General features: G+C 39.9%; 1 protein-coding gene and 1 non-coding gene across 3 annotated transcripts; both read right to left on the minus strand.

Annotated features, from left to right (window-relative positions):
• Positions 1-911: 911 nt before the first annotated feature.
• On the minus strand, positions 912-24,872 carry RNF149 (ring finger protein 149). Of its 2 annotated transcripts, XM_074859072.1 has the most exons (9): positions 24,298-24,872; positions 16,247-16,497; positions 13,274-13,342; positions 10,352-10,434; positions 9,780-9,876; positions 9,235-9,264; positions 6,924-7,119; positions 4,654-6,735; positions 912-1,533 (listed from the first exon to the last, which is right to left on the minus strand). In XM_074859072.1, exons 1-8 carry the CDS (start codon positions 24,755-24,757, stop codon positions 6,677-6,679), a joined length of 1,245 nt encoding a protein of 414 aa, XP_074715173.1. In that variant the 5' UTR covers positions 24,758-24,872; the 3' UTR covers positions 912-1,533; positions 4,654-6,676. The 2 variants fall into 2 exon arrangements, with proteins under 2 accessions (XP_074715173.1, XP_074715175.1); XM_074859074.1 differs by lacking the exon at positions 9,235-9,264 and having other exon boundaries at positions 24,298-24,776.
• LOC141940338 (small nucleolar RNA SNORD89) lies at positions 4,248-4,363 on the minus strand. Its single transcript, XR_012627965.1, has one exon. It is a non-coding gene; the product is annotated as a small nucleolar RNA SNORD89 (small nucleolar RNA).
• Positions 24,873-24,936: the final 64 nt, after the last annotated feature.

Here is a 24,936-nt window from a genome sequence, read left to right on the forward strand (position 1 = left end):
TCCCCAAGCCCTGGATTTGTCCTGTAACTATAAAAAATAGCAGCTATCAAGAAACAGTTTCATGATTTTATCATAGGTACTCTATATTAATTTTAGAGCCCTGTGCACTGATGAAAATACTCAAACTTGTTACTGAATATGCTGTATGCTTCTGCATTGTTTGCTTGTTAGGGGGGAAGGTGAGCCATCCTTTCCCAAATTCATACACAGCAAGGGTGGGGCAGCAGGGGGGCTGCAGGGTGACATTTGTGAGGAGAGACCAGGGCTGCCCTGTGCCAGACCCAGCCCATACAAGGCAGCACAGCTGAGCCCCTCAGCCAGGCTGGTGGCACCTCTGGATAACCCTGGAGCAGTCTAACTCCAGGGAGAAGAACTGCAGCTCCAGGAGGGAGCTCATGATGGAGCAGGAAAAAAGGGTGAGGAGGGAACAGCAGAGACCAAAGGTTATGGGCTGACCACAACCTTCCTTCCCCATCCCCCTGCCACCACTCACAGGGAAGAGTCAGGAATAGAGGAAAAGTAGGAAAAAGGGTAGTTTTAGTTTTGTCTTTGTTTTTCACTAACCTACTCTATTTTTAAATGGCAGTAAATTAGTTTTAATTTTCATCAAGTCAAGTCTGTTTTGCCTGTGATGGCAACTGGTAACTGTTTCTTATGTTGACCCACGAGTTTTTCCATGTTACTTTCCCCCTCCTCAGCAGGACAAGGAAAGAATGAGAGCAGATGGGTGGACATCTAGCTGCCAGCCAAGTTTAACCCACCACACCCAGGTACTAGCTACATTGGGAAAACCACAACACACTGAAAGGATCTCATGAAGTTAAGCTTGCTTTGTGCTATGCTAGTGCTGAGTGTCTCACATCCTTACATAAGTGTAGCAAAGAAAACAAAACCCTCAAGCTTCTCAGACATTGCTTTTTAAAAGGTCTGTATAATTTATTATGGAATTTGAGCTTTTAACCATTAAGTTACAACAACAATGCATAACTTGACATTCTTACAGTTGTACATACACAATGGAAAAGACACAGCCCAGTGCTTAATCCGAAGAACACAACCAAGTTTAGTACAAGGTTACCATAAGAGACAGTTGATTGTTAACAGCTGTTGACAGACTAGCAAGTTCAAACGGTTCTCTGCAGTTACACTTATCATAGAAGTAACTGGCTTCAAAGTTTTGGACTTAAGCTTCAGACTAACAAAATGATGGAAACTCAAATTATTTTGCTCTTCTGAATTAAGAAGGATAAGCTCATTTAAAAATGCAGTATCATTACCATGTTTCAGATGGTGAAAAGTAGCTTCAGGTCCAGTGGAAGTATAATGGACAGTTTCCAGGCAATGCATTCTTCACACAAACACATGCAATTATAGAGACATTCTACTTGTAAAACTTTCTCAAATCAAGTTTTGCAATACAGCAGGATATCTGAGGAGAGAGATCAGGACCCATACTGAACAAAAACAAAAGCCTTCAGCTTGATTTGTGCATGTTTAATCTACAGTTCCAATTCCCAAATCTTCATGTATCACCTATGAGAGAAAAGAACACATCTAGTAATGAGAAGTCTCAAGGACAGAAGACATGTTACAATTTTTACAGCCATTCTGGTTAAAAAAAGCTGCTGCCATCTTCCATTTTAGGAATTGTAACTCACCACAGTCCTGTTATAAAACTGCATCTCTAACTTACCCAAGGGGAGAGTCTTGCTCTTCCCTCCTCTACCCCAACCCCTCATTGTCTTAGCCAGCTCTAAAACTCAGTTAATTGCACAGTAACGATATCCAGTTTCCTAGCTTGACAAAATACAGCTTTGATAAATTTAATTTTCTGCCACTTAAGTTGAATTACTTCATTGCATAGTCTTAATCTGAATGTGAGACAGAGCAAAGTAAACAGAGCAGAAAAGGAAAACCAGAGAGGACCACTATCTCTTCTTCTAACAGCAAGCTATTAAATTGGTTCAAGCCACTGTGCAATGTCTCACCCAGCCGGGTGGCTGAAGGGAGACATACGGACCAGAACAGTCTCTTGTCAAGCTGCCAACACAATGTGATTCACCCAACAGCCAACACCAAGAACTTCATTCCCTCCAGGTTAACCTGATGAGGTATTTCCAGCTGACTCCCCTACTAAATTTCAGTTCCAGTTCCCTTTGCAGAGCTGCAGAGTCAGTACGTTCTTACTTATCTCAGTATTTTCATCCAGCACAGAAACACTGCATTCACTGCCAAGTGCTGAAAATCAAACCCGTGAAAACTACACATGCAACCTCTCTGCTCCAAAAAACCCCCAAAGCAAAAAAAACCACCTCAAAAGCAAACAAAAACCCCAAACACCCTCCTAACCATTGCCACAGTATCATCATTACTGGCTTGATTCAGGGTGCTAAAGGCTCTGTTGAGCAAGAGTTCTGAGTTTTACACATCAACATCCCAGGTGTTGGTGGCAACAACTGAAAAAATATTCCACAAGTTCAGAATGCTGCTCTTAACCTACTGGTGTATACTTCAAAGTACAGTTGGTATTGCTGGCAGTAGTTGCATGTCTAGATAGAAATCTGCTTTTATGGGGCAGCTAAATAATCAGCCCAACCTGTTATGTCCTATCTGTTGCCATCATAATGTAAAACCAACAGCTTCTGATCAAAGCTGATCAAAACCTGCAAGTGTAGATACTGCCTCTGCCTCGATCGACATCCTCTGAACACCACGACAGGGGGTAACTGTTGCTATACACTTGCTGCACTCCTCTCTGCAAACTACTGGCTAGTCTTCTACTACTCGAGAGTCTTACTGAAAGCTTAGCAGGCCAGGCAGAAAACCTGGATGACCACTCCTGAATCAAGAAGCAATTAAAAAAAGTCTTTGCATGTTTGTTGCAATGGTGTTTCTCCGTGCTGGTTACACCCTGGCACAGGACCGGAACTCCCAAAGTATAACAGCCCAGCTTTGGCAGGAATATACCAGTGCCCAATTTATTAAATCAGCACAGATTAAAAGCATTCTCACTGTAGTTAAATTATCCTACAACTCCTCTGGCACACCTCCAGAGTTCAGCACTAATTACTGGCAACAGGTTACTGGACTGCATTCCCATACTCAGGGGGAGGGGGGTGAACAGCAGGGTGAAAGAGTTACTGCTACCTAATCAAACTTCTCTAGTACATGCAAAGAATCCCCTCCAAGCATTGCTTAGAGCCAAAGAAGAATCCATTCCAGGGGTCATTAGTAAAAGAAAATCCAAATTTTCTAGTTAAATTCGTACTGCAGGTAAACTCACTATTAACATGCATTTAGATCTGAAACATCTACAGTTCCTTTTTGCTTGCTATAAAGTCTGAAAGCCGAAGCTAGTTTAAACAGTTATTTACTATCAAATTTCTTTTCCAATTTGGCATTTGTAGACTATTATTAATAAACTAAAATTTCTGAACAGATGGGCCTCTAGCTGTTGCTGTAAACACCAGTCCATTTTGACATGTTCATAGCTCTTTTTTAAAAATCACTTGAACTTTAAAAAAATTTTCTCCCTAACAGTAACACCAGAACTAACAAAGCCATACTAATGAACACAATACTAACAAACTTGTTCTACAGCAGTAACATCTCCTAGTCCTGCTAGGAATTCTCCCCAATAGATTTATTCAACATCACCATTGCCGGGCTGTCCAATTCCTGTGGGCACTGTGCTTTAGCTTTGTATAATCATACCATATGAATGCCTCTAATGAGAAACCCTCTGCCTGATTACAGCAAAATCTGACAAAGGCAGAAGAAAAAAAAGATCAGGGTGGGGGGGTGGGGCAGAAGGAACCCACAACACATAGAGCTTCAGCTCCCACACTAGGCAGGGCATGGCCTAAGCAGAAGAGGCAGATTAAAGATTCTCCAAATGGTAGGGAAGGGAGTCACAAAGCACCTATCCTGCAATAACATTCATGGTGGAGGAAAAACACATTCATTAGTTCTGACCTTCATGTAAGTGTTTGGTAGGTAAAGTGCTAGAAACTAGAAATACCAGTTTGATCCAGCATAGTAGGTCCAGATCAGCAAAGTCTGGGAACCTGTACTTACCAATCACTGCCTACACCTGTTTACTCAGCTCATCTAATACATAATTTTCACAGTAGGTCATATGCTTCATGTTTCTAATCCTCTCTTGCTACTGTTTTAAGCTCCCTAGATTGTCTCTTTCCTGTCCTGTACTTTTTATCAACTTTTTACTAACATGCATCAGCTTTTTGACTGAGGTCAGACTAATGATTCGCTTCAGATAATTTTTGTCATTGTGCTTCCAAGGAGAGCAAACTGCTTGCTGGAGGCACTGCAATTCGGCCTTTTTTTGTCATCATTCCTCAGCAGCACAGCTGACCTTATGAGAGCCAACCATATCAGAGATGAACTATGCACAAACCAACTACTCTTGTGAAAGGCTGAAATTAAACAGGTATAGTGCCAGCATTAAAAACCTACCCCAGGAATCTTCATACTTGGATATTTTTCTAAGTCAGTACACTTCAGATTTTATAAACACACTTTTCAATTTGCAGGTCCTTTAGCTTTTCTTCCAGCCTTCTGCCAGGTCTCAGCGTTAATTCTTAAGAAAAGCTTTTGGTTTTATCGGTACTACATAAAAGCTGAAGTACTTACCACATTTCTCCTCTCCAGCATGAATATTGCGCTGCAGGTATCAGCAAGACACAATCCACAGACTGACAAGACTTCTCTTGACAACGCCTTTTCGTTCCTCCTTGAGCTAGAGTTTAAACCCTCTCAACAATTACTACATCAATGTTCAGTTTTGTGTTAAGGAAGAGGGAGAAGACTTAGTTTTTAATATTGAAGAGATAGTTAAAAAGGCAGTTCTGGAAATGTTGATAAGCTTCTTTTGGAGACATAAATGTCCCTATACATTGTTTGGTTCAGATGTGGGTTGGTTTTTTTATTTGTTCAGTTTTGGAGATGGTTGGTCAGTCATATTCCATTCTCATGTGCTTCTTGTAAGATAAAGGCATCACAAAAACTTGCACCTGCTGGTGACATCAGAACTACAACCTGACAATTTTCCAGTAAACCTAAAAGTTACACTCCTACAGGGAAGAGGCAGATTTTTTTTTTTGTGAAGTAGGCATTAATAGGAATTTTTGGAAGGAAATTTAGGGTGAAACATCTGCTCTGCAATGTAGAAGTTTAGATTATATTTCCCCAGCTGAAACCTCTGTCATTTCTGGAACATTCATTCCAAAATTAAAAAAAGTTATTGCTTCTATTGAAGCTCAATATAAGTTAGAAAAAGAATTGCATATTTTCTTAAAAACATTCCAAATATACATTTTAAAAACAAAATGCACTCTAAAACAAATGTCTAGTAAAAGACACTGTTTTAAGCAACCTGTAGTAACAGCTTTACAAAAGAAAATTGAGGAATGTAGCATATTATTTGTAACATGACAATGCTAAAATCCTAAACAATTCACTTAACACTCTTAAGTAGTGTTTTAAATATACATATTTCTTTACAAAACAGTTTAGCAATTCCTTATACCACTTACAGTATATAAATATTTGAATAAGAGGTCATAATGGGAGATGCCAGGGTTTATATTTACTCTCAGATGCTTCAGGTTTCTTAAGTGTTTTACTATAAGGCACATTACTGCTAATCTAAAAGAAAGGAATAGAAGCTAATGGCAAACCCAGTCAAAACTCCTAATGTGGAATATCTAAGAGAAGAATTCCAGCATCTCTATGCAAAGGAAAAAAAAGAAAAACCAAAACCCAACCTTTGTAGATCCTAAGAAACAGTTTCAATCTGTACATAACGAAGTGGGACAGGATGGGAACAGGAGTAAGAAGGAATTAAGTAAATTCTTATAAATAGACTAATAAATATATATTTTAGCCGTAATTAGCCCTTTACCTCTGTTCTACTGAGTTTAAGATTGAAAGAGGTAACCAGTGTGCATATACCTAAATAAGTCTACATGCTCAGCACGTGAAGACCACGTAGCACAACCTATTACTGCCAAATTCAGTATAAAAAGCTAGCAAGATGGAGAAACTCTTTTCTCTCAGCATCCACTCTGAGTAGAACACATTACAAGATCAAATTAGTATTTGTTACATGTAAGGAAAGTTGCAACTAGTGATTTTTTCATTACAAAAAAAGGATATGCAACTTATCCATGAAGTTATTTGATTCCTTCAAGGTTAGATTATATCTTTTCTAAGAATATCCATCTCCAATTACAACAGATCAGAACTTTCAGAACATTTTAATAGCTGCAGTCTTGTAAGTGTTCTCCATGTGTACATACTGAATGTAAATAGTGCATCCAAAATATTTATCCGTTAGACATTCTACATTGTTTTCACTGCCTAGTCTTCATCTTTGTTACAGCCCTCTGGAACACAATGACATTGTAACAATGCTTACAGAAAAAGGGTTATTGCATCTTCTTTTAGGATGAGACATCCAGAGGAGATTTTATAAAATCCTCCTGTGTATAAAATTCTTAATTATTAGCCCTTTTGGAACACCAGCTAGAAAAGTTTGAAAGGTAAAATAATTTACATTGTTATTTTTTCCATTAACTAGACAAAAGTCCATACTAATTAAATAAAAAATAATAGTTCTTCAACAGTCTATTCAAGATATCTTCCATGAAGCAGTTCAGTGGGAATTTCCATTAGATAGATGTTCTCCATGCCGGTTATTACTGACATCCACATCTAGAAGTCAGGAATTAGAAGAAAAAAATTGTTTGTTCATTTACCATTTTAATATGTTTTGTTACATTAATCCAAACTCTGGCAACAAATTTCATATTCATATATACTTATAAGTTAAGAGAATGGTGTCTTCGAATGCAATGAATGGTGTTAAGGATTGTCAAATGATAAATTAAATCATTACTTACCAAGTAATGCTGTGGTTTCACCTGCATCCTCTTTTAAACTGGTACACTGCAATACAGATTCATTGGTGGAGGAAGCTGACAATTCGCTTACTTCATTTCTGTCGTCATCTTGTAGAGCAATACTCAGACTTCCGACTGAAACACTGCCACTTATTGATTCAGGGATTGGAACTTCAAGTACATCTTCAGGGTCCCCCTTCAAAATTAAATATATTTAACTGACACTTTTGTCTACCACTAGGCATCAACATTCCTCCATGTTACCACTTTGTAACCTTATTGGAAAAAAGACCATTTTTTTTTGCCTATTACCTGCGCACTCATGAGTGGTGTTGAGCAGTGTCTACTTTCAATGTTATTGTCTGACTGCAAAGAAACAAAGCCAAGCAAAAGAAAAGCCACCCCAAAGCCAAGAGCAGCAACAGGAGTCATCAACACAGCCTTTTGGATGGAGTATTTCAACGCTGTAGCAGCAGTATTGCAGCAGTCTGGGGTTAGGAGCAGGCTCAGCACATACAAACTCTTCACTGAGCAAACCTACTGATCCTTTATGATTTTGTGGAAGCCTCTGTTTTTCCATGATAGTAGTTGGACAAGCTTAGACTTCTTTTACTGGGGTGAGCAAAGATTTGACATCAGAACAAGTTTCCCTCCTACTCTACCTCCAGCCTAACTTTAAGTCTGTTCCAAAATTGCAAATGTGATGGCTTGTCACTTTGCAGGAACAAAACATCTGCAGCACAGGCAAAGAAATTTATTTCACCTATTGTATAACATGAGCTATTTCTGATCCATTCTGCAAGTTAATTCCAAGTCCTACATGCACAGTTCTGTTCCTAAAATTAAACAGACTACCTTCACTAAGCCACTGCCATTGATAAACTGACATTATTTATACGTAAGCAAGTATACTGCAGTACAAGTAGCTATTCTGTGGGCTTCATAATGAGTATTTTTCCTCTCCTCAAACAATTAGCAAAGGCCCATCTTAAGATTTAGGAAATTCTAGGCTGATTCTTTCATTAGTACCAAAGCAGCATATTTTAAAATGTACTGAATTTTAATAAGCTATAGAACTGCTACAATTGAGCACATGTTAAGACACATGTGATACCAATCTCTGCATGTGTGGGCAGGGGGCATTCATGATTTTGGTTTCCAAAACTTAGGCGAGTTTAAGCACCAAAACTTTAAGATTTAACAATGCTCTACTAAATCAGACATGCAGAACTGCAAGTTATTTTTCTCTTAAGAAACAGCATAATGCAGAACTAGACCACTGAAGTCCACTCTTTACAAAAGAAAAGCCAGGTAATAGGACTCAGTGCCTTCTTTCTACTTTTAGCCTTTAAAAATTTTGAAGCATCTCAAGTATCTGTTCTCCATAAAACTGGTTGAGCCTTCAGCCTCTTTGCAGACAGTTTAGCAGATTTCTATAATAAGACTGCACATTCTTGTCTGCAGTATGTCACTCAGCAAGCACACTGCTGAAAGAAGCTGCCTTGCTCTTCACACTTTTTTTCCTCACATCACTAAATTCACACAATCACTCTACAAACTAGATTGGGCAACCTGGATCAGGCTGAAAACTAAGCTAGAAAAAAACCTGAATGATTTCCCACATTATTAGCTTCAGTGGGACTTGAACGATTGATGCATAAGCAGGACACATTTCCCCCATTATTCCATTAGAAAAAAGAACTGGGCTTCTGTATTTAATATAATCCCATTCAATCTGCTTTCCAACATTCATTTTGCCTAATAAGTAGAAGAGGTATTACTCCTCCTGGTTAGGCTTGGTATCAGTATCCTCTGCAACAGCATGAATTCAGGGAATAGGTGTTCTGAAGGTCTAGTATTTCAGTTTTCAGCCAGTATACAAAAGGATGCATGTAACACAAGTTACATCAACTCCAAGAATTGAAAGTGAGCAAAAAATAAGCTGCTAACATAATATTAAAGTAATAATAGCTATTTCACATAACAAAAAGATTGCAACTCTTGAGTAAAGTCTGACAATACACAGAAGTACTGCAATCTGCTATGTATGTATTACATGGCATGAGTATTGTCACCTTTGACAAAACAAAGTAATTCATAAAAGTCTTCCATAAATCTGCTAAGTCTCTGCAATGAAATAAGAGAAAAGCTAGTCAAAACACAGACCTAGTCTATGAAAGGAAGGTCCCTGAAACCAAGGAACACCCCTATTTTCTGAAGATCTCGGTAGATCAGTAGAAGAGGTACATTCATGCCTACGGTATTTTAGTGGAACTCAAGACTATTTATCAACAGTGACCAAGTAACCTACCGCATGTGTCTTCATCTCTCTTTTCTGGTGCTGTCAGAAAGAAATGAGAGCACATCATTTTCTCTACTTAACCAATTTCTGGTGAATTTCTTTAGGAAGGTTCTAAGTACTGGCTCATTTACAGGAGTAAAACACTGGGCATACATGGAAGTACATAAACACTTAAGATAGAAAAACTGTAATTTCTTTGAATTGCAGTTCTCAAGACCAAATATATGCTCTAGATCTACTGAAGTTGTATTTTTGCAGCTTGGACAAATTGCCTCACCTCTGCTTCAACTTCCTTACTATCATCAGCTGAAGACAGAAGAAAATTGGTTATCACAGAAGAGAACACAGAAGATTTGTAAGATGCTTGATACACTGTTTAAGCTCTTACCCATTAAATTCCCTTATTTTTCTGTTTCTCACTCAGTTACTCTTGCATCTTTGCCCAGTTCCTTCAGTCTTGTCAAGTAACAACTGCTCTCATTCTGCAATTACATGAAGCCTTGCCTCCTGCACTGTACTTCTACCTTGAAGATTAAAGTAAGTGTGAAACATACCCAGTATCCCAAAGCTTTGATGACGTCTAGTTTACACATCGGACAAGTTCGGTGGTCCAACAGCCAAGGGTCAATGCACGTTCTATGAAAGATGTGCCTAAAGAAAAGAAATGCCTTTTAGAACTTATCAGGAAAGCTACACACTATTCCTTCAAACGATGTGCAAGGTACTACATTAGAAAAATAAATTCATTCTTTTATAACCTTGACAATTAAGTACTGCTTAATTTACTAGGACAGACATAGTTCTGGAACCATCTTCTCTCATGCTACCTTCCTGAAATAAGAGATGTTACTAAGCACAAGGACACCACAGAGCTCCCAGTTCAACAGTGTACAGTTCTAAGTTAAGAAAGCTCTACTTCACTCCTACACTTCTCCCAATTGCTCCATTTTCCTGCATAGATATGAAGCTCTACAAGGTCTCCCACTGCCCTTCAACATGTAACACACCATACAAATGGCACAGCTTCAGCTCTGCCACCAGAGTTTCAGAAGAGTTTCCAGAAAGCTCATCACATATTTCTTAGGGAAAACATGCTAAAGAGACAGGAATAATTATGGCAACTTACTTGCATGGCAGAATTCGGACAGTGTCTTTCAGTTTATAGTTCTCAATGCACACAGCACAGTTTTCCACATCAACATCTAAACCCTAAATATGACAACACATTTAAATGCATTACATCTATATTTCATTACAGAACAAGCTTTAATAGCTAGCTTCACAGACTGTAAAATTTATAAAATGGTTTAGCAAATAAAAATATCTCCCTCATTTAATTCAAGATTCCATCAAGAGGCAATGTGATGAAGTGATACCAAATACTAAAAGCAGCCAAACCTGGATTTTCTCATTTAAATAGCTGTACCTTAAGTAATTTGTTAAATCTCAAACATTGGCTTTGCTCATGAGTGCATAGTAAAATTTCAGTTTAAAACTATAAAATGAAGACATTTTAGAAGAGGGCAGCACAGATGAAAGTGCACAATCTAATTCTTAACTGATGGTCCCAAAGACTTCCAAGTGCTTAAGTAGGATGAGTTGAATACAGCAAACCCCTTCTTCCCCACTTTTTCTTTTTTCTACCACATTTAGCAGATATCCCTTGGTAGCTAACAGAGGAGAAATGAAGTATGGAATTTGGGATGGTTTTTAAAACTTCTCTCCCAGCTCACACCAGAGACTGTCAAAATGCAGTATTTCCCAACCTCGATTTGTTTCTTTCTAAGGGTTAAATATCTTTCCTAATGGTCCTACTGTCGTCTTGAAGCCACACTTATAGTTGCAGTGCAAATATGATGGATATCTCCAGATGCAAGAGAAATAATCCAGTGTTAATTAGGCTGTATAAAACATAAGTATTAGAGGAACAGACAGTGGGCCAAACTTCTTCCCTTTCATCCCCCACAAAACAATTATTTTTTTGTTTACTGCTTACTGAAGCACTTCAAGTTCATTACCACAAACACTCAAATGAATTAGTACTGCAAGGAAACTTTCAAGTTTAACACAAGATCTCCCCACCTTTGCATGCTATCAATTTACATAACTAATACCTTAAATTTCCAAGTAAATCAAATTAAGACTGTTTTTTACATAAGCAAATTTAAAACAAGTATTTATTCTATAACAAATATTTTTTTATTCCGTACAAGAGGCAAAATCCAAGCACACCATATGTAGCACATACTCAAATGAGTGTCCATTTTACAATAATCCCATAAGCTTCTCAGGGAAGACCTACATGACAGCAAATACACTTTTAAAATATTGACATATTTTTAGTTAAATACCTCAACCCCAAGTGAAGTGATAATGAAAGCCTGTACTGTGTCACAATAACAGAAATACACTCTTTTAAATGGCTGAAAGGAAATACTTTAGAATACTTTAGAAATAGACAGGACTATTTCTAGATAAATTTGCATTAGTTCATGAAAGTACCTCTGCATCAGTAAATTACATAAGTTTACTGATAGTAGGCTTATTCAAATCAAATTAGAAAACATGATTTACCAAGCAGAAAAACCTAATTTAATAGAGAAATGTTAACCTTATCTCATTCTACTTTGCTTAACTAACATGGCATTCTCACTTACAACCAGCATAATGTATAACATCTTAAATTCCGTTTTATTTATTTTAGTCAAGGATATATGAATGGGAAGAAACTATCTGGTCCACTGCAAAAATGTCACAATACAAATCCTTTTTAGAGGTTTACTGAACATCAACTTAAAAGCAGTTGACATCCTCCTTGCAGTTCTCACCATAGGTTTCATCATGACACTTTTAAATCTGTTTCTTCCTATGCTGATGTTATGCTTTGACACTGTTTTACACGAGTTTTGGTTCAACTCCATCTTTCTTGATCTCTGATCTCACCATTGTATGAACAGAAGCATCAATATCCCTCTGTTCACAGCATCAAATAGATTACTTTTTGATGGAATTTAGAATATAATCAAAAGTAACAAATCCTTATGTAAACATGCTGAATGCATAAGAGGAAAAAAGGCAAGTTCAAAGACAGTTTGGCTTTTTTAATTTCAAAACTGATTAGCAAATGAAGGACATATTCTCTGTAGCATGTGACCTGTTCTGAACAGCTTCTGTTGAATCACAACTTCTAAAGTTCTTACACATAAATGTCCTTTCTCACCTCAATTTTATTCATGGATTTAAAAAAAGTAATCCTTGGTTTTCATCTTGGAGCAAATCAGTCCTTAAGTAAAAACTAATCAAATAAGACAAGGGTTGGGGGAAAAAAATGCCTCTGTAGCAGCAGAAGCCTAGTCAGAAGCTAATTTAGCATCTAGGATCAGAGCTGCCTGAAACTCAATATTTTCTTTCAAAATTTTGTCTTCTTCTACTTCAGTTATTCTAATACAGCTATGAGTTTAGGCCGTATGCTGTCAAAGCTAACTTCTTGAAAGTCGTTTTAATTTTTAGAATAGCTTTAATACATAGAAATATATTCAAAAAAATTTATGCTTCAAATAAGTCTATGCAGCTCCTTAATGTATTGTTTCATCTTTTGGCATACAAGTGTTTCATTTTTCAAAGCTTTTTAGATTTCTAAGGCCTTCTGATCAATAAGATGGATGTTCTTTTAAGAAAACAAAACATTACATCAGCTGTAAGAACTGTGCAATCAATAGGACTTAGGAAGTATTTTGCAATCCACTTGTTGATGCTTTCAAGTGCTGAAAAGACAATAGTGTTTCCTCATCTTTACAGTATCAGCCCTGTAGTCTCCTGCAACATTCTGTATAACCAAATATTATTTGCAACAAAACAGACTTACAATTCATAAGTAATTCAAATTTGACTCTTCAGTTTTAAATTCTGCCTTCTAAGCAAAGGCCCTAAAATGAGCCTAAAATTGTAAGTCACACTGCAATTATGTTGCAAGAATTTTAGTTTAAATTCTATAAAGACATTACAACAGTTTAAATCATACAGCAATAACCAGAGCCATTGAAATTACCTTTTCTCCACGTTTCACAGTATGCAGCTGAAGCTGGCTGATTGCTTTCTTGGTTTCTTTCCTATGTCCCTTGAATAAAAATGTTAAGTATTAGTACACAAGTCAGTTTTAAGAGTTACATTTCAAAGTTTTTAAATACTTCCCACGTGAATTACTAAATCTTCTGAATGCATCTAAAAAATTAATCTTTGCCTAGCTAATTTGTTTACAAATGACTTCCAACCAGCACATATTGAAGAACTGCAAGTTTTGCCTTCTCAGGGCACAGCAGCAACATTATCTATGAGCATACTGCTCTTACAATGAATTCAACTGGTGCAGAACTATGCAGACCAAGTTGACATATGTAGTAGCCTTGTTGTCATGACTGCCTGCATTAAGGGCCTTCCACACAGGAAACCTGACACTAATGCAGGCTTTAGAGGCAATCAGAGCTGAAACAACAGCCACATAACCAGACCTTCTAGTTAGGCAAGCCCATGAGCAAGCACAGAGTACATTTTGCACCAGCTTGAGAGAAGGTGGAATCCTGCTGGGCAGCCTACAGCTGGCCACCAGGTCAAAAGGCTGCTTGTAGCTATTAATACTTCCCTTCAGTTAAACACTGTCTCACACACTATACAAAGCTTTGCACTGAAAGGACACATTATGCAAAGGAGATGACAAGAAAGGCTTAACAGACATGAGAAACCATACTGGACTTCTATACAGTAACAGTCCTAATTATGCTTAGAGGGGAAGCAAGAAAAGAAAGCAGTACTGTATTCCAATACAGAGTGCTAGCTACTGCTAGAAATTGAGAAATTAAACACTCCCAATTAACAGATGTTGATCTGTCCAGCAGCAACCCTTGCTGATGAAATACCATAAAAGAATAAAAAAATGTAATGGCAGCTTTTCCCTGTAACAATTACAAGAATTTATATAATTTCACAAACTTATAATATTGAAAATTGGGAAATTTTTTTGGTGTTAAAAAGAATTAGTCTGAAAGTTCTGAGAAATGGACAGCCAGCAGCAGCAGTCTATTCCACCTTCTGTTTCAGCTCTGTTTTCTGCACAGTCCTGTTTCATCTCCAGTAGCAAGGAGGTTTTCCAAAATTCTACTGCTAAACTGATGTTAGAATAAATCTTAAGATACCCACCTTCACCTTCACTTGGCAGCTGCACAGTAGCTTGCTTTAAAGCATGACATACTTAACTCCCTATTTTAATTATACTGGAGTCAATAAGCTAAGCAAAATAACATTTGGGTTAGAAAAGTGGCTTTTTGTTTCCAAAATTCTTTTAAGACTTCTAATGATATATCTTGACCAAGATATTCACAACATTTTCAAGCTTTGCAGAGTTTTATAAATTTGTTTTCAATGGCCATTTTAAAAGAATAATTAAGGAAAATGGCATAACCTTCTAATGCTACACAATTTCACTTAAGCAGCATTTAAGTAACAAGCCCAGTGGCAAAATACATTAAGTTTGTGGTTCACATTCCTGGTAAACAATACATCCAACCTAAAAAAGGCTCTTAAAACTACTTATAAAGCATCTGAACTTCCCTCAGCATGAACTATCCCAAAACCAACATAACAGGAAGAAGCAACTTTCTTCATCAAACAACTGTTACAACACAGAAACACCCCCCCTTTTTCTATAAATATTTCTCAAAAATTTTGTTTTCTTTAAAGTATTCTCAGAATCTAAGTTCTAAGACTTAAAGATTAGTTAAAAAAAACTCTAGGGAGCCAATGTTTCAAGGAGACCACAAGTTTACCCAATACAGAAGTCCCATGTGTTATCCTCAGCTACTGAGAAATCAAGTATTTTCCTAGAAGAGTCCTGTAAGTCCTCATCAGAGCTCAGACTCCTGAAGGCAAACAAAAACCCCCTTCCCCCTCCCCCAAAACTAGAATCTGCATGTTCAAACAGAAGGCAGGGGAAATCCACATGATAAGCAGTCATTTGAAACAGGTTTTTTTTTGTTCTCAACTGAGGCTGAAAAAAAAAAAGAGACAACTGCTTGTAAAGAACAAGTGCAACTTTCTTTTTCACTGTTAGTAGAGAACTATGGTGGGTTTAGGTTCCTTACATGGTCATCATCAGCCCTATCTGCAAGAGTTGAAAAGCACAGGGAAGTGCCATCCTAAGATATCTTCAAAACTCAGCTGGACTAAGTCCTGAACAACTTCAGTTGCTCTCTTGAGTGTGGGGGGTTTGAACCACACAGCCTCCAGAAGTCCCTTCCAACCTAAATTAGTCTATGATGAAGTACTTCCCTCCGGGGGGGGAAAAAAAAGTAAAGCTGACTCTTTTTTAACCTATCAAAGAACAGGAACGTAGAAGAGGCAAATAAAGAGCAAAGTTATTCCTTCCTGATCTTCCCAGTATTCCCACCACTCTCAGCACTTCAGGCAGTCCAAGAGAGCTGAATCGCACCACACAAGCTCCTTCTAGTCTGCTGCAATTCAGCACTCTACAGTGGAGTGGTAGGATTACAAGTATCAAAAGTAGTTTTCATAAAGCTTTCAGAACCAAAAATTCTAGCCCTAACTACTTGTGGGTCTTAAGAAAAAATATACCATGGTCTCTTTCCATTAAAAGTCTGGTTAGGGAAGTTAGTACTTTCAGGATGAAAATTACCAAAGAATGAACACATTTTTTAATGTCAAAAGGAAGGAAGTTAAGTTAGGTGACAAATCACACAAGAAGCTGCCTTTACTCCGTTGTTGACAAGTGGCTAAATATATTTCCCACAACTTCATACAAGTATCTAATAATTATAACTAGTCAAACTTGCAATGCCAATTAGCACACTGATTATTAGCTTCACTAACCATTACTGAGTAGCATTCACAGATAGTGAAGTAGCAAGAAGGCACAGATCTTCAAGAATGCTTCAATAAACAAGCAAAGTTAGGCAACTGATTCCACATGAGAAGACAGTAAATACTCTAAAGCATCATCATCTCCAATTACCTGGTTTCCAAATTGTGATCCTGTATACAGGAAACGTTGTATATAGTAAAATATGAGCCAAGCGAGCGATATAATCATCATGGTGATGAAGGCGATGGCCACAAACACAACCGACTGACCACTAATATATTCCTGCACATGTCGTGTGCCCACAACAATAGTCATTTTTACTGGAATCCCTCTTCGTACTGGCTCCAGTATCTCTATTCCTTTTGGATAGCCAACCATTATCACCACTGTATTTCCTGTTCCTGTTGGATGGGAAAAAAAGAAAAAAGTCAGTCATCACACTAAAAATTTAGGTATTCTGGCTTGAGGGTAATTTGGGCCTCTTCAGTTAAGATCAGCGAGCAAGGTTGCAGGAAAACCCCTGAATGTTTTTTCAGGCATAGCAGACTTTTTATCAAGTTTACTAGTAAAGAACCCTTTATTTACTTCATAAAAACTCTTATGAAATATTGTAAGATTCATCAATACTAAACATTCAAAACATAATGAGAGCTCATGACAAGGACTTGTCAAAAAATACTTTGGGACTCTTGGGAGCATGGAAACAAAGGATTTTTCTATCATATTAGAACTCGAAAGTACTCAATCCATATGAGGAAGCACCTAATTCAAAAAAACCCTACCCTTAAGCACTGTACTGCCACCAGAAATGATACAATAGTTCCAAGACCAACTAGCAGAAGCCAAAGATCCTCTGTGACTAGAGTTTTACTCCATTTTGTCTGGAAGCATCTCCAGTATTGTCTCAGAAACATCTAACCTAAGTATTACAAAATAAATTATCAACAAATGTTCTTGTTAAAAATGTCACCTTTTCACTGGTCTATGCTATTTTTATTTGAATAGTTCTTACTTTGTGCGTACCAATGCTGCCATACACCCTTGGTAAGTCGTGGCTTTATAGCTTACTTTGCACTCCTACCTCTGAGAAAAAGTGAACCTAAGTTTGATTCAGAGAGAAAGTAAAGGAAGAAGAAAGAAGAGAGGGTTTTTCACAGCTGAAAAGCTAAAGCTGTAATGTCACAGCTACCTTTTTAGATTCACAAGATTACCTACCTGCAACAAGACCTCCCACTGAAGACTTAAAGACCTTTCCCTCCCGGCTGTGTTAGATTCACTACTGAGAAGCTATGTCAAAAAACATGGTTGCCTAATTTATAACATTACATCAAGCAGGGATTTTCAAGACTCTAAACAGCATTCCAGACTCACCCACCTCTCTGCCTACTAACACAAGGAGTTGTTTTAAATATTTCAGACAAATAAACTCCTTCAGTTGAGACAATTCTGGCTGTGACACCTCGTTGACCTGGCCACTACCACGCCAAGGGGAATTTGCAGAAGTTTCACTTCTGTACATAGCAGCTCCTCCCTCCGTAAGGTGCAGATGGTCTGCTGTGGATGAAACACTGAAGGTTCCAGTGATTAGTTGAATAAGACTGCTGCCTCAATGCCAGCTACCCTTTTTCAGCTCCACCTCACACAACCATCCCAATTCTGGTCACCTACTGTAAGCACCATTATACCCATCTGTCAGATCCAGACCCAGCGTAAGAGCAGATTTTCCAAATAGGGCTGTGCTTCTGGAAGTTTTGTGAATGGTGTGGAGAGACAAAGAAAAAAGACGCTGCTGGGTAGAGGCCCAACTTGTGCCTCCCCTTGGGCACCCCACTCAGCTCACCAGCAGCACCCACTCAGCTCCCAGCACATGTTGCCATGCCCAGTGGGTGCATTAGGAGACACAAAGCAACAAAGCTGAAGACAAACAGGACAAATCCACAAGCAACTACGCTCCACTAATTAGTTCTACTCACCAACAATCTGCTGATCCACATGATACCGCAAGTCCAAGCATACTAAGAATTGGTTAATTAATATTATTCTCCTCTCTGAACCAGCATGAAAGCATTAGCAGAGACTCATGAATCTCAGGGAAGCGAGTATGTGAAACACTCCTTGCTTTCTGACCTTGCACAACCCCCCTGGGAGTTAACAAGAAAAGAATGTATGAAGGTAGAAATTTATCTCACATTGCTGAGAACTGTTATCCACATACCTAAATCAGGAGATTAGGTCCTATGTCCTTAATTAACTGTAAGAGTTACAAATAACAGGAGGGGTGCCTAATGATGGCTAGCGAACAGTAAAGGAGTGCTGGGAAGATTTACGTGGTTTCATTCAGGCTTGGGGAAGAAAAGAAAGTTTCAAGATTAGAGACAGCCTGGATTTTTCAGTCAATAAAGGCTTCTTCCTCAGTCCCAAAATCCTGAGCCAGTTTAATCCAGCTATCTAGTTCTCCACATGATTTCTAACAAAGTATTTTAAAATCCCGCAACAATCAGTAATGCCCTTCTCTGTTTTGTCACTAGCATGTCCAACTATCAACCAGTTATTTTCTTGAAATGGAAGACAGGATACTTCTGTGCAATGGCTCCTAGACACTGTGACACCTTCCAGTTTTAGAACAGAAGTATGCCATACATTTTTAAATAAATGCTCATTAAAAGCATTTTAACAGTTTTAAAAACTTGGTGATGAACCTGCCATTAAAAATACATGCAACTAAACATGACAGCCTTGAAGGTCACAAGACAGGAGAGGAAGAACAAAAAAATAATTGCAATCCTCTATTACAAAATGAACAAGAGCAGTCTCAGAGAAGCAGTTGCCCTGAGCAGCCTGTAAGACTAAGGGCTTTAACTCATTCCTCACTAATTTTAGACTTCTCTGAAACACATTACTCAAGGACTGAAATGCTGTTGAGTCATTCCATCAGCTTCTTCAACTGCAACACAACTCAAGAAACCTCAAATCACATTTATAAAAGAACTCCAAGTCTCACATACACATATCTACTGAGAGCATGTTTTGTTGGCTTCACCTTTCTATAACATTCTAATTTTGCAATAACCAACCACACTTTTACTCTGCTAGAGTAAACTTGCTTTCTTTTCTAGGTTTGATTGATGCTTCAGTGGAATTGGGTAGATTTGAAATTTGGTACATGCTTTTGGTTTTTTTAACATTATCATCCAAATAAAGCAGCAGAGCTGGCAGATCCTCATGATACCTGGAAAGGAGGGCAAACTTGCAACTCTGAAGATAAAGGTATGTTTCCTGCCAGAGTGCCAAGGTCAGTTTTAGTGATAGTACTGCTAGTCTTCTCTTGCAAAAGGAAACCAGCACTCTCCTGATGAGGAAAAAGTAGTACAGAGATCTTGATTCCAGGCACCCCAAACTATCATATTTATTCCCATTCATGCCTACAGATAAAAAAATATAATTTTCTGTCATCCGGAAACCAACTGCAGACATACTCTACTTCGTCCTCATTAGAAATACCAGAAAGCTCCCAGTGTCTGAGCACCTTGGTAAGAATCTTTTAGGTCAGTCCTTAGATCTATTTAAGCATAGGCACCCTACGAATATTGCCACAATTAACACTGAATGTTCTTTTTTTTTTTTTCTCCACTGAATCATTCAGGTTGGAAAAGACCCTTGGGATCATTGAGTCCAACCATCAGCCCTACTCTACAAAGTTCTCCCCTACACCATATCCCCCAACATCTCATCTAAACACCCTTAAACACATCCAGGGATGGTGACTCCACCACCTCCCTGGGCAGTCTATTCCACTGTCTGACCACTCTATGAAAAATTTTTTCCTGATGTCCAGTCTGAACCTCCACTGTTGTAGTTTAAAGCCATTAACTCTTGTTCTATCACTAATTACCTGTGAGAAGAGACCAGCACCAACCTCTCTACAATGTCCTTTCAGGTAGTTGTAGAGAGTGACGAGGTCTCCCCTCAGCCTTCTCTTCCTCAAACTAAACAGTCCCAGCTCCTTCAATCGCTCCTCATAGGATTTATTCTCCAGGCCCTTCACCAGCTTTGCACTTGCTCCAGCACCTTGATATCTCTCTCATATTGAGGTGCCCAAAACTGGACACAATACTCAAGGTATGGCCTCACCAGTGCAGAGTTCTCTTTAGATTCTGGTCCAAACAAATGTCTCATGATCTTTACCGAACACATAACAGTACACTAACAATCCGATGACAATCTTTGTCTCACCTATTTACCCCAGCCTCATCTCACCAAATCCCTGGTGCATGCTCTGTTTTCACCTGCCTCAAGAAGGAAGATGTGTAACCAGAAGAGTCAAGTAGTCAAGGAATCAACACTGGTACACGTTCCCCTTTCTACATGGGTTTCAAACGCCTACGCACTCTCACATATAAAATAGGTGTAAGCATTTTGAAGTTACTCCTGCTTCTTCATAACAACATAGCAGCTCAAATATCATACAGTAACCATCAGAGTTCAGCAAGCCATTGATTTCAGTTCTGTCCTAGTACAGTACCAGAAGCTTTTGGTAGAAAGCATTAGTAATACAGAAGTTACGCACCACTTGAGAATCCTGAGTAGTGCTGAAATCAATGTAGCAAAAGGGTTGAACTACATGGCAAAATAACCCTAACTCTGCTGCTCTGGAGCTGGCAAGAGCTTACAGAACCATGAGTACAAAGTCGTTTGCATCTGTTTTGTTCAATGTATCTGCATAAAAAAACATGACTATGAAAGAGAGAACTTGCTGGGTGTATCTTCGCAAAACTGCACCAAATCACAGACCATTTTCTTTACGTAGCCAAAGTCATATATGCAAGTTAAGTCCCAAGCTTCCCTTAAATCCACAAACCATGCAACAAAGCTCCACTCCGGACCTATCTTGAACTACTATAGCCAGTCCTCCTTCTTCCCTTCCCCCTGTGTGTCAAGCACAATCATATTTTATTCCGTAGTCTTCAAGGTATCAAACTTATGATCAGGACCACCACATCCTAGCTTGCGAGGGGATTCAGAGATGGCTAGATGCCCAGCATGAAGTATAACAAGGAAAATACAGAATCAAAAGACCCTTTTTTTCTTTCCACTGGAATATACCTCTGCCTCCCTCTAATTTCTCAACCTGCACTGAGCCTCTAACTCTCTTTAGTCTGCACTCCACAATACTCTAACACCTTGCCTCTCCAGACTCCTCTCCAACCCACTCCCAGCTAATATTTACATACAATACTTATTTTGGTTTTGGAAAGGAATTTGAAGCTTCTGTATTACATCAAGAGAACAGAGTTAAGACTGCTTGTAAAGTCTGTATTCCTGTAAAACTGAAGTTTGAGTTTATACTATTCAGATTCAATAACTGAAGAACAACATCTTAAGTCATTTAGGTAAAATAAGTATCTTCCACAGGAAAAAACCTCCTCAACCACACATGAAGTTGTTTCACTATTGTTCCCTCGAAGAACAATTTGGAACAACATCATTTGGGCAGAGAGCAGAGGCCTGAAAAACATGAGGCATCAGTAGAGTCATATTTGAAGAACCTTGTTTTGGAAGGAGGGACAGGATTGCAAGGCTACATATTCAAACTCTTGACTCTCCTGTTTCAAAACTTTAATTAAAATCCTACTCGCTGCACTTATGAAGCTTACAAGGAACCCATGAAAAATAACTAAACTGCAGAGTATTTGGAATATTTGTCCTTTATCAAATGCTTTGACACCAGCTAGAGTAAATCACTTTGCCTAATCAAGAATCTCTTTTTACTCAAGTTGGAATATGTCGAAACACCAAGAAAACTACCACCACCAACAGCACACATGCATCACACACACCCCAGAAAGTTCAAAAGCCAGGTTTTTCAGAAGAAGAATGAAAAGATGAAACTTAGAGATCAGAAAAGTTATCCATTTATCATCTTCACGTAATTCAGGCTGTGCCTCTATCAGCCATAACCATTGCTCCATCTCACATCATTTTCAGTGCCACTAATTGCAAACCCATTAAAAGTGGATGTTCCTTATGCATATAACTCCACTCCTTAGTTACAGCACCGCAGATTTCTCAGAGTACTTATTCTCAGGAATCCTCCCAGAAGCAGGGCTTGTTTCCTCATGTGTCAGTTCACAAATCCCTTCACAGGAATGGAAAACTTGGATCCTGTAAAATACAGCTTTACCTTCCATATTCTTCCTTGCCTGTCTTCCACAGACTTTTTTCCCCTCCTTCAAAAAAATCCAAGATTTAAAACACTAACAGTAGTTCTTCCCTATATTCCCAAAGTGCACTGAAAAATTTAAACATTTGCATGTTTTAAAGTTTCAGCCATGAAACACATTTTTTACTCCAGCAGAGCTAGTGATTATATTGTGATATATTATTATATTCCTGCCTTATCCAAACCATCCTGAGGTCCAACCAAGTCAATATAAATAAGTACAAACGTATTATTGTATATATACTATACTAAATCACACTCTTTACATAGTTAGAGCTTTTACCAGCAACATTCTGCCAGTTTAAGAAAAAAAAAACAACCAGCAGTTAGGGAGCACTCCTCTTCATACCACTGATAGAGGTAACTATACTAGCAAGTCCAAACCTGAGCATAAGCCCAAGAAGGTCTTCTGCAGCACAGAGATGATAGCAGAAAAGAGAAAATCATAAAAATTTGATAAAATAAGCAGAATTACAAAAGGAGGAAGAGATTCCACAAAAGAGTAAATAATATTTATGAGAGGCTACAAGGACGAATAGAGAGGACACATGAGAAAATTCCCACAGGAAGGAAAAAAATCTTGTAGTGGTTGGCCAATACTAAGTAGACAGCAAGAAACTGATAGCTGGTAAAAAGGAAAGCATTATTACCCAGCGAAGTACCTTAATTGCCACATGGCATCAAAATCTAAGGCACATCTTACCTATCACCCCACCTCCACTTTCACAGTGGGTTAAGAACACAAGAGATGGGCCAGGCTGATCTACCCAAGCAAGCAGCAGGCTAAGGGGAATGGTAATCCTGCTTCCAGACCCCGAGTTGGTTCCACTTGGTATTCCAAGAGACTTGTCTTCCACCCGATACATCGTATGTGCTACGAAGCAACAATTCCCTGAGATTTTCAGCTCACTATATTAAAGAAAGCGAGTTTGTTTTCTTTAGAAATGCCTTATGGTTCTACTTCAGCCATGTCCCTGGTCTTTCCCTTCCTCACGACCAAGAATGACAGTCCGGGTATTAACAAACTCATTGTACCAGGACCATGCAAAACACACATTTACAGCATTTCTTACTTGGTTTGCTTTGTCTTTGTATCCTCCTCTGAAGATCTTCCAGTTCCTCTGAAGTCTACATATGCAAACAGATTTTATAGCAGAGTTTTGAGGTTTTTTTCCCCTCTTTGATTTACGCATTTGGTGTTGTCATGCTCATAAAAATCTAGCAAGACTTTAATGTCATAGCCCAAGCAGAGGCTGCAGTGACTGAACATCTGGGTTCTTATCTCAGCAGAAAATCACAGATCCCTTCTGTGGGCTAGCAATCATCAGCACGCTCAGACACGCCAAGTCAACATCCTTCTCTAGGCTTCGGTTTTCCTAACCCATTTGCAAGTGTTTAAGAATTACCTGATGCTTACACCTCTCTCCCATTCTTTACAGACCTGCGCAGGAGAGGACGATGAAGCTATTACAATAAAGCCAGACCAAAAGCTATCTTCAAAGAGCTACGGCTGTGCCTTCAAAGGCACCAGAAGGCATCTTCAGGATACCTGGCATGTTTCCAGACGGCCTGCGGAAAGCGGCCTACCTGTCACCGCTGTGGCCATTCTGCCAGAGAGGGTACAAAGCAAAAAGGTAGCTCTGAATGAAACCGTGTGTGTGTCCCCCCCCCGCCTCCGACCGCAGTCTGCTGCACGGCTGCCCGTTTCGATGGCTCCACCGCATCCTCTCCCCGACGCCCGGGCGGTAACTTGGAAGACAGAGGATGGTCCCGGCATTTCCCCAAGCGGTTTAAAGAAAAAGGAAACAAAACCCCAGCTCTTTGTACCATTTTTACGGGGATTTCTGCCTCCCCCCATCCCATCCCTCACCGCGCTGAGCCGCGCTCCGGCGCCACCGAGACGGACCGGCGTTAGACAAAGCCACCCCCCTCCCAAACCCCCCCGCCAGCGCGGGGAGCGCCCAGACCCGTCCCCGCTCACCCAGGTGGGACATGGAGACAGTGCTGTTGCCGAAGCGGGCCTCGTTGTAGATGACCACGGCGGCCGCCCGCTTCCGCGCCGCGTTGGTGACCTTGTCCTTGAAGGTGCAGCCGCCGCGGGCCACCAAAGCGATCCAGGGCGGCGGGTCGCCCTCGGGGGGCCCGCGGCCGCCGGGCGGCAGCGGCACGTCGTAGTCGGTGTCGGCGGCGCAGCCCTCCATGTGCCGGGGCGAGGCGCCGCGGGGGATGCCCACCAGGCCCTGGGCGCTCTCCTTGGGCGAGCTGTCCCCGTAGCGGCCGCTCTCTGTGTTGCCCCGCACCGTGCGGTTGCTGAGGGGCTCCACGTAGGCCGTGCTCACCCACGCCGTGTACCACTCGAGGGCCCGGGCGCCCTGACCCACCGGCGCCCCCAGCGCCACCAGCGCCGCCGCCACCAGCGCCAGCCGGGCGCGCCGCACCATGGCCCAGCCGCCCGCCGCCGCGACGCGGCCCGCCGCGACCAGGAGGAGCGGGAGGAGGCCGCTCCCGCCGCCTCCGCGCCTCGCAGCTCTGCCCCGCGGCCGCTCCGCGCCGCGCAGGTAAGCCCCCGCCGCTCACTGCCCGCCCCGGGCGGAGCCCGCCCGCCGCCGCGGCTAATGGC

The sequence above is a fragment of the Strix uralensis genome, chromosome 2 (assembly GCF_047716275.1).
Source record: "Strix uralensis isolate ZFMK-TIS-50842 chromosome 2, bStrUra1, whole genome shotgun sequence".
Taxonomy (NCBI): domain Eukaryota; kingdom Metazoa; phylum Chordata; class Aves; order Strigiformes; family Strigidae; genus Strix; species Strix uralensis.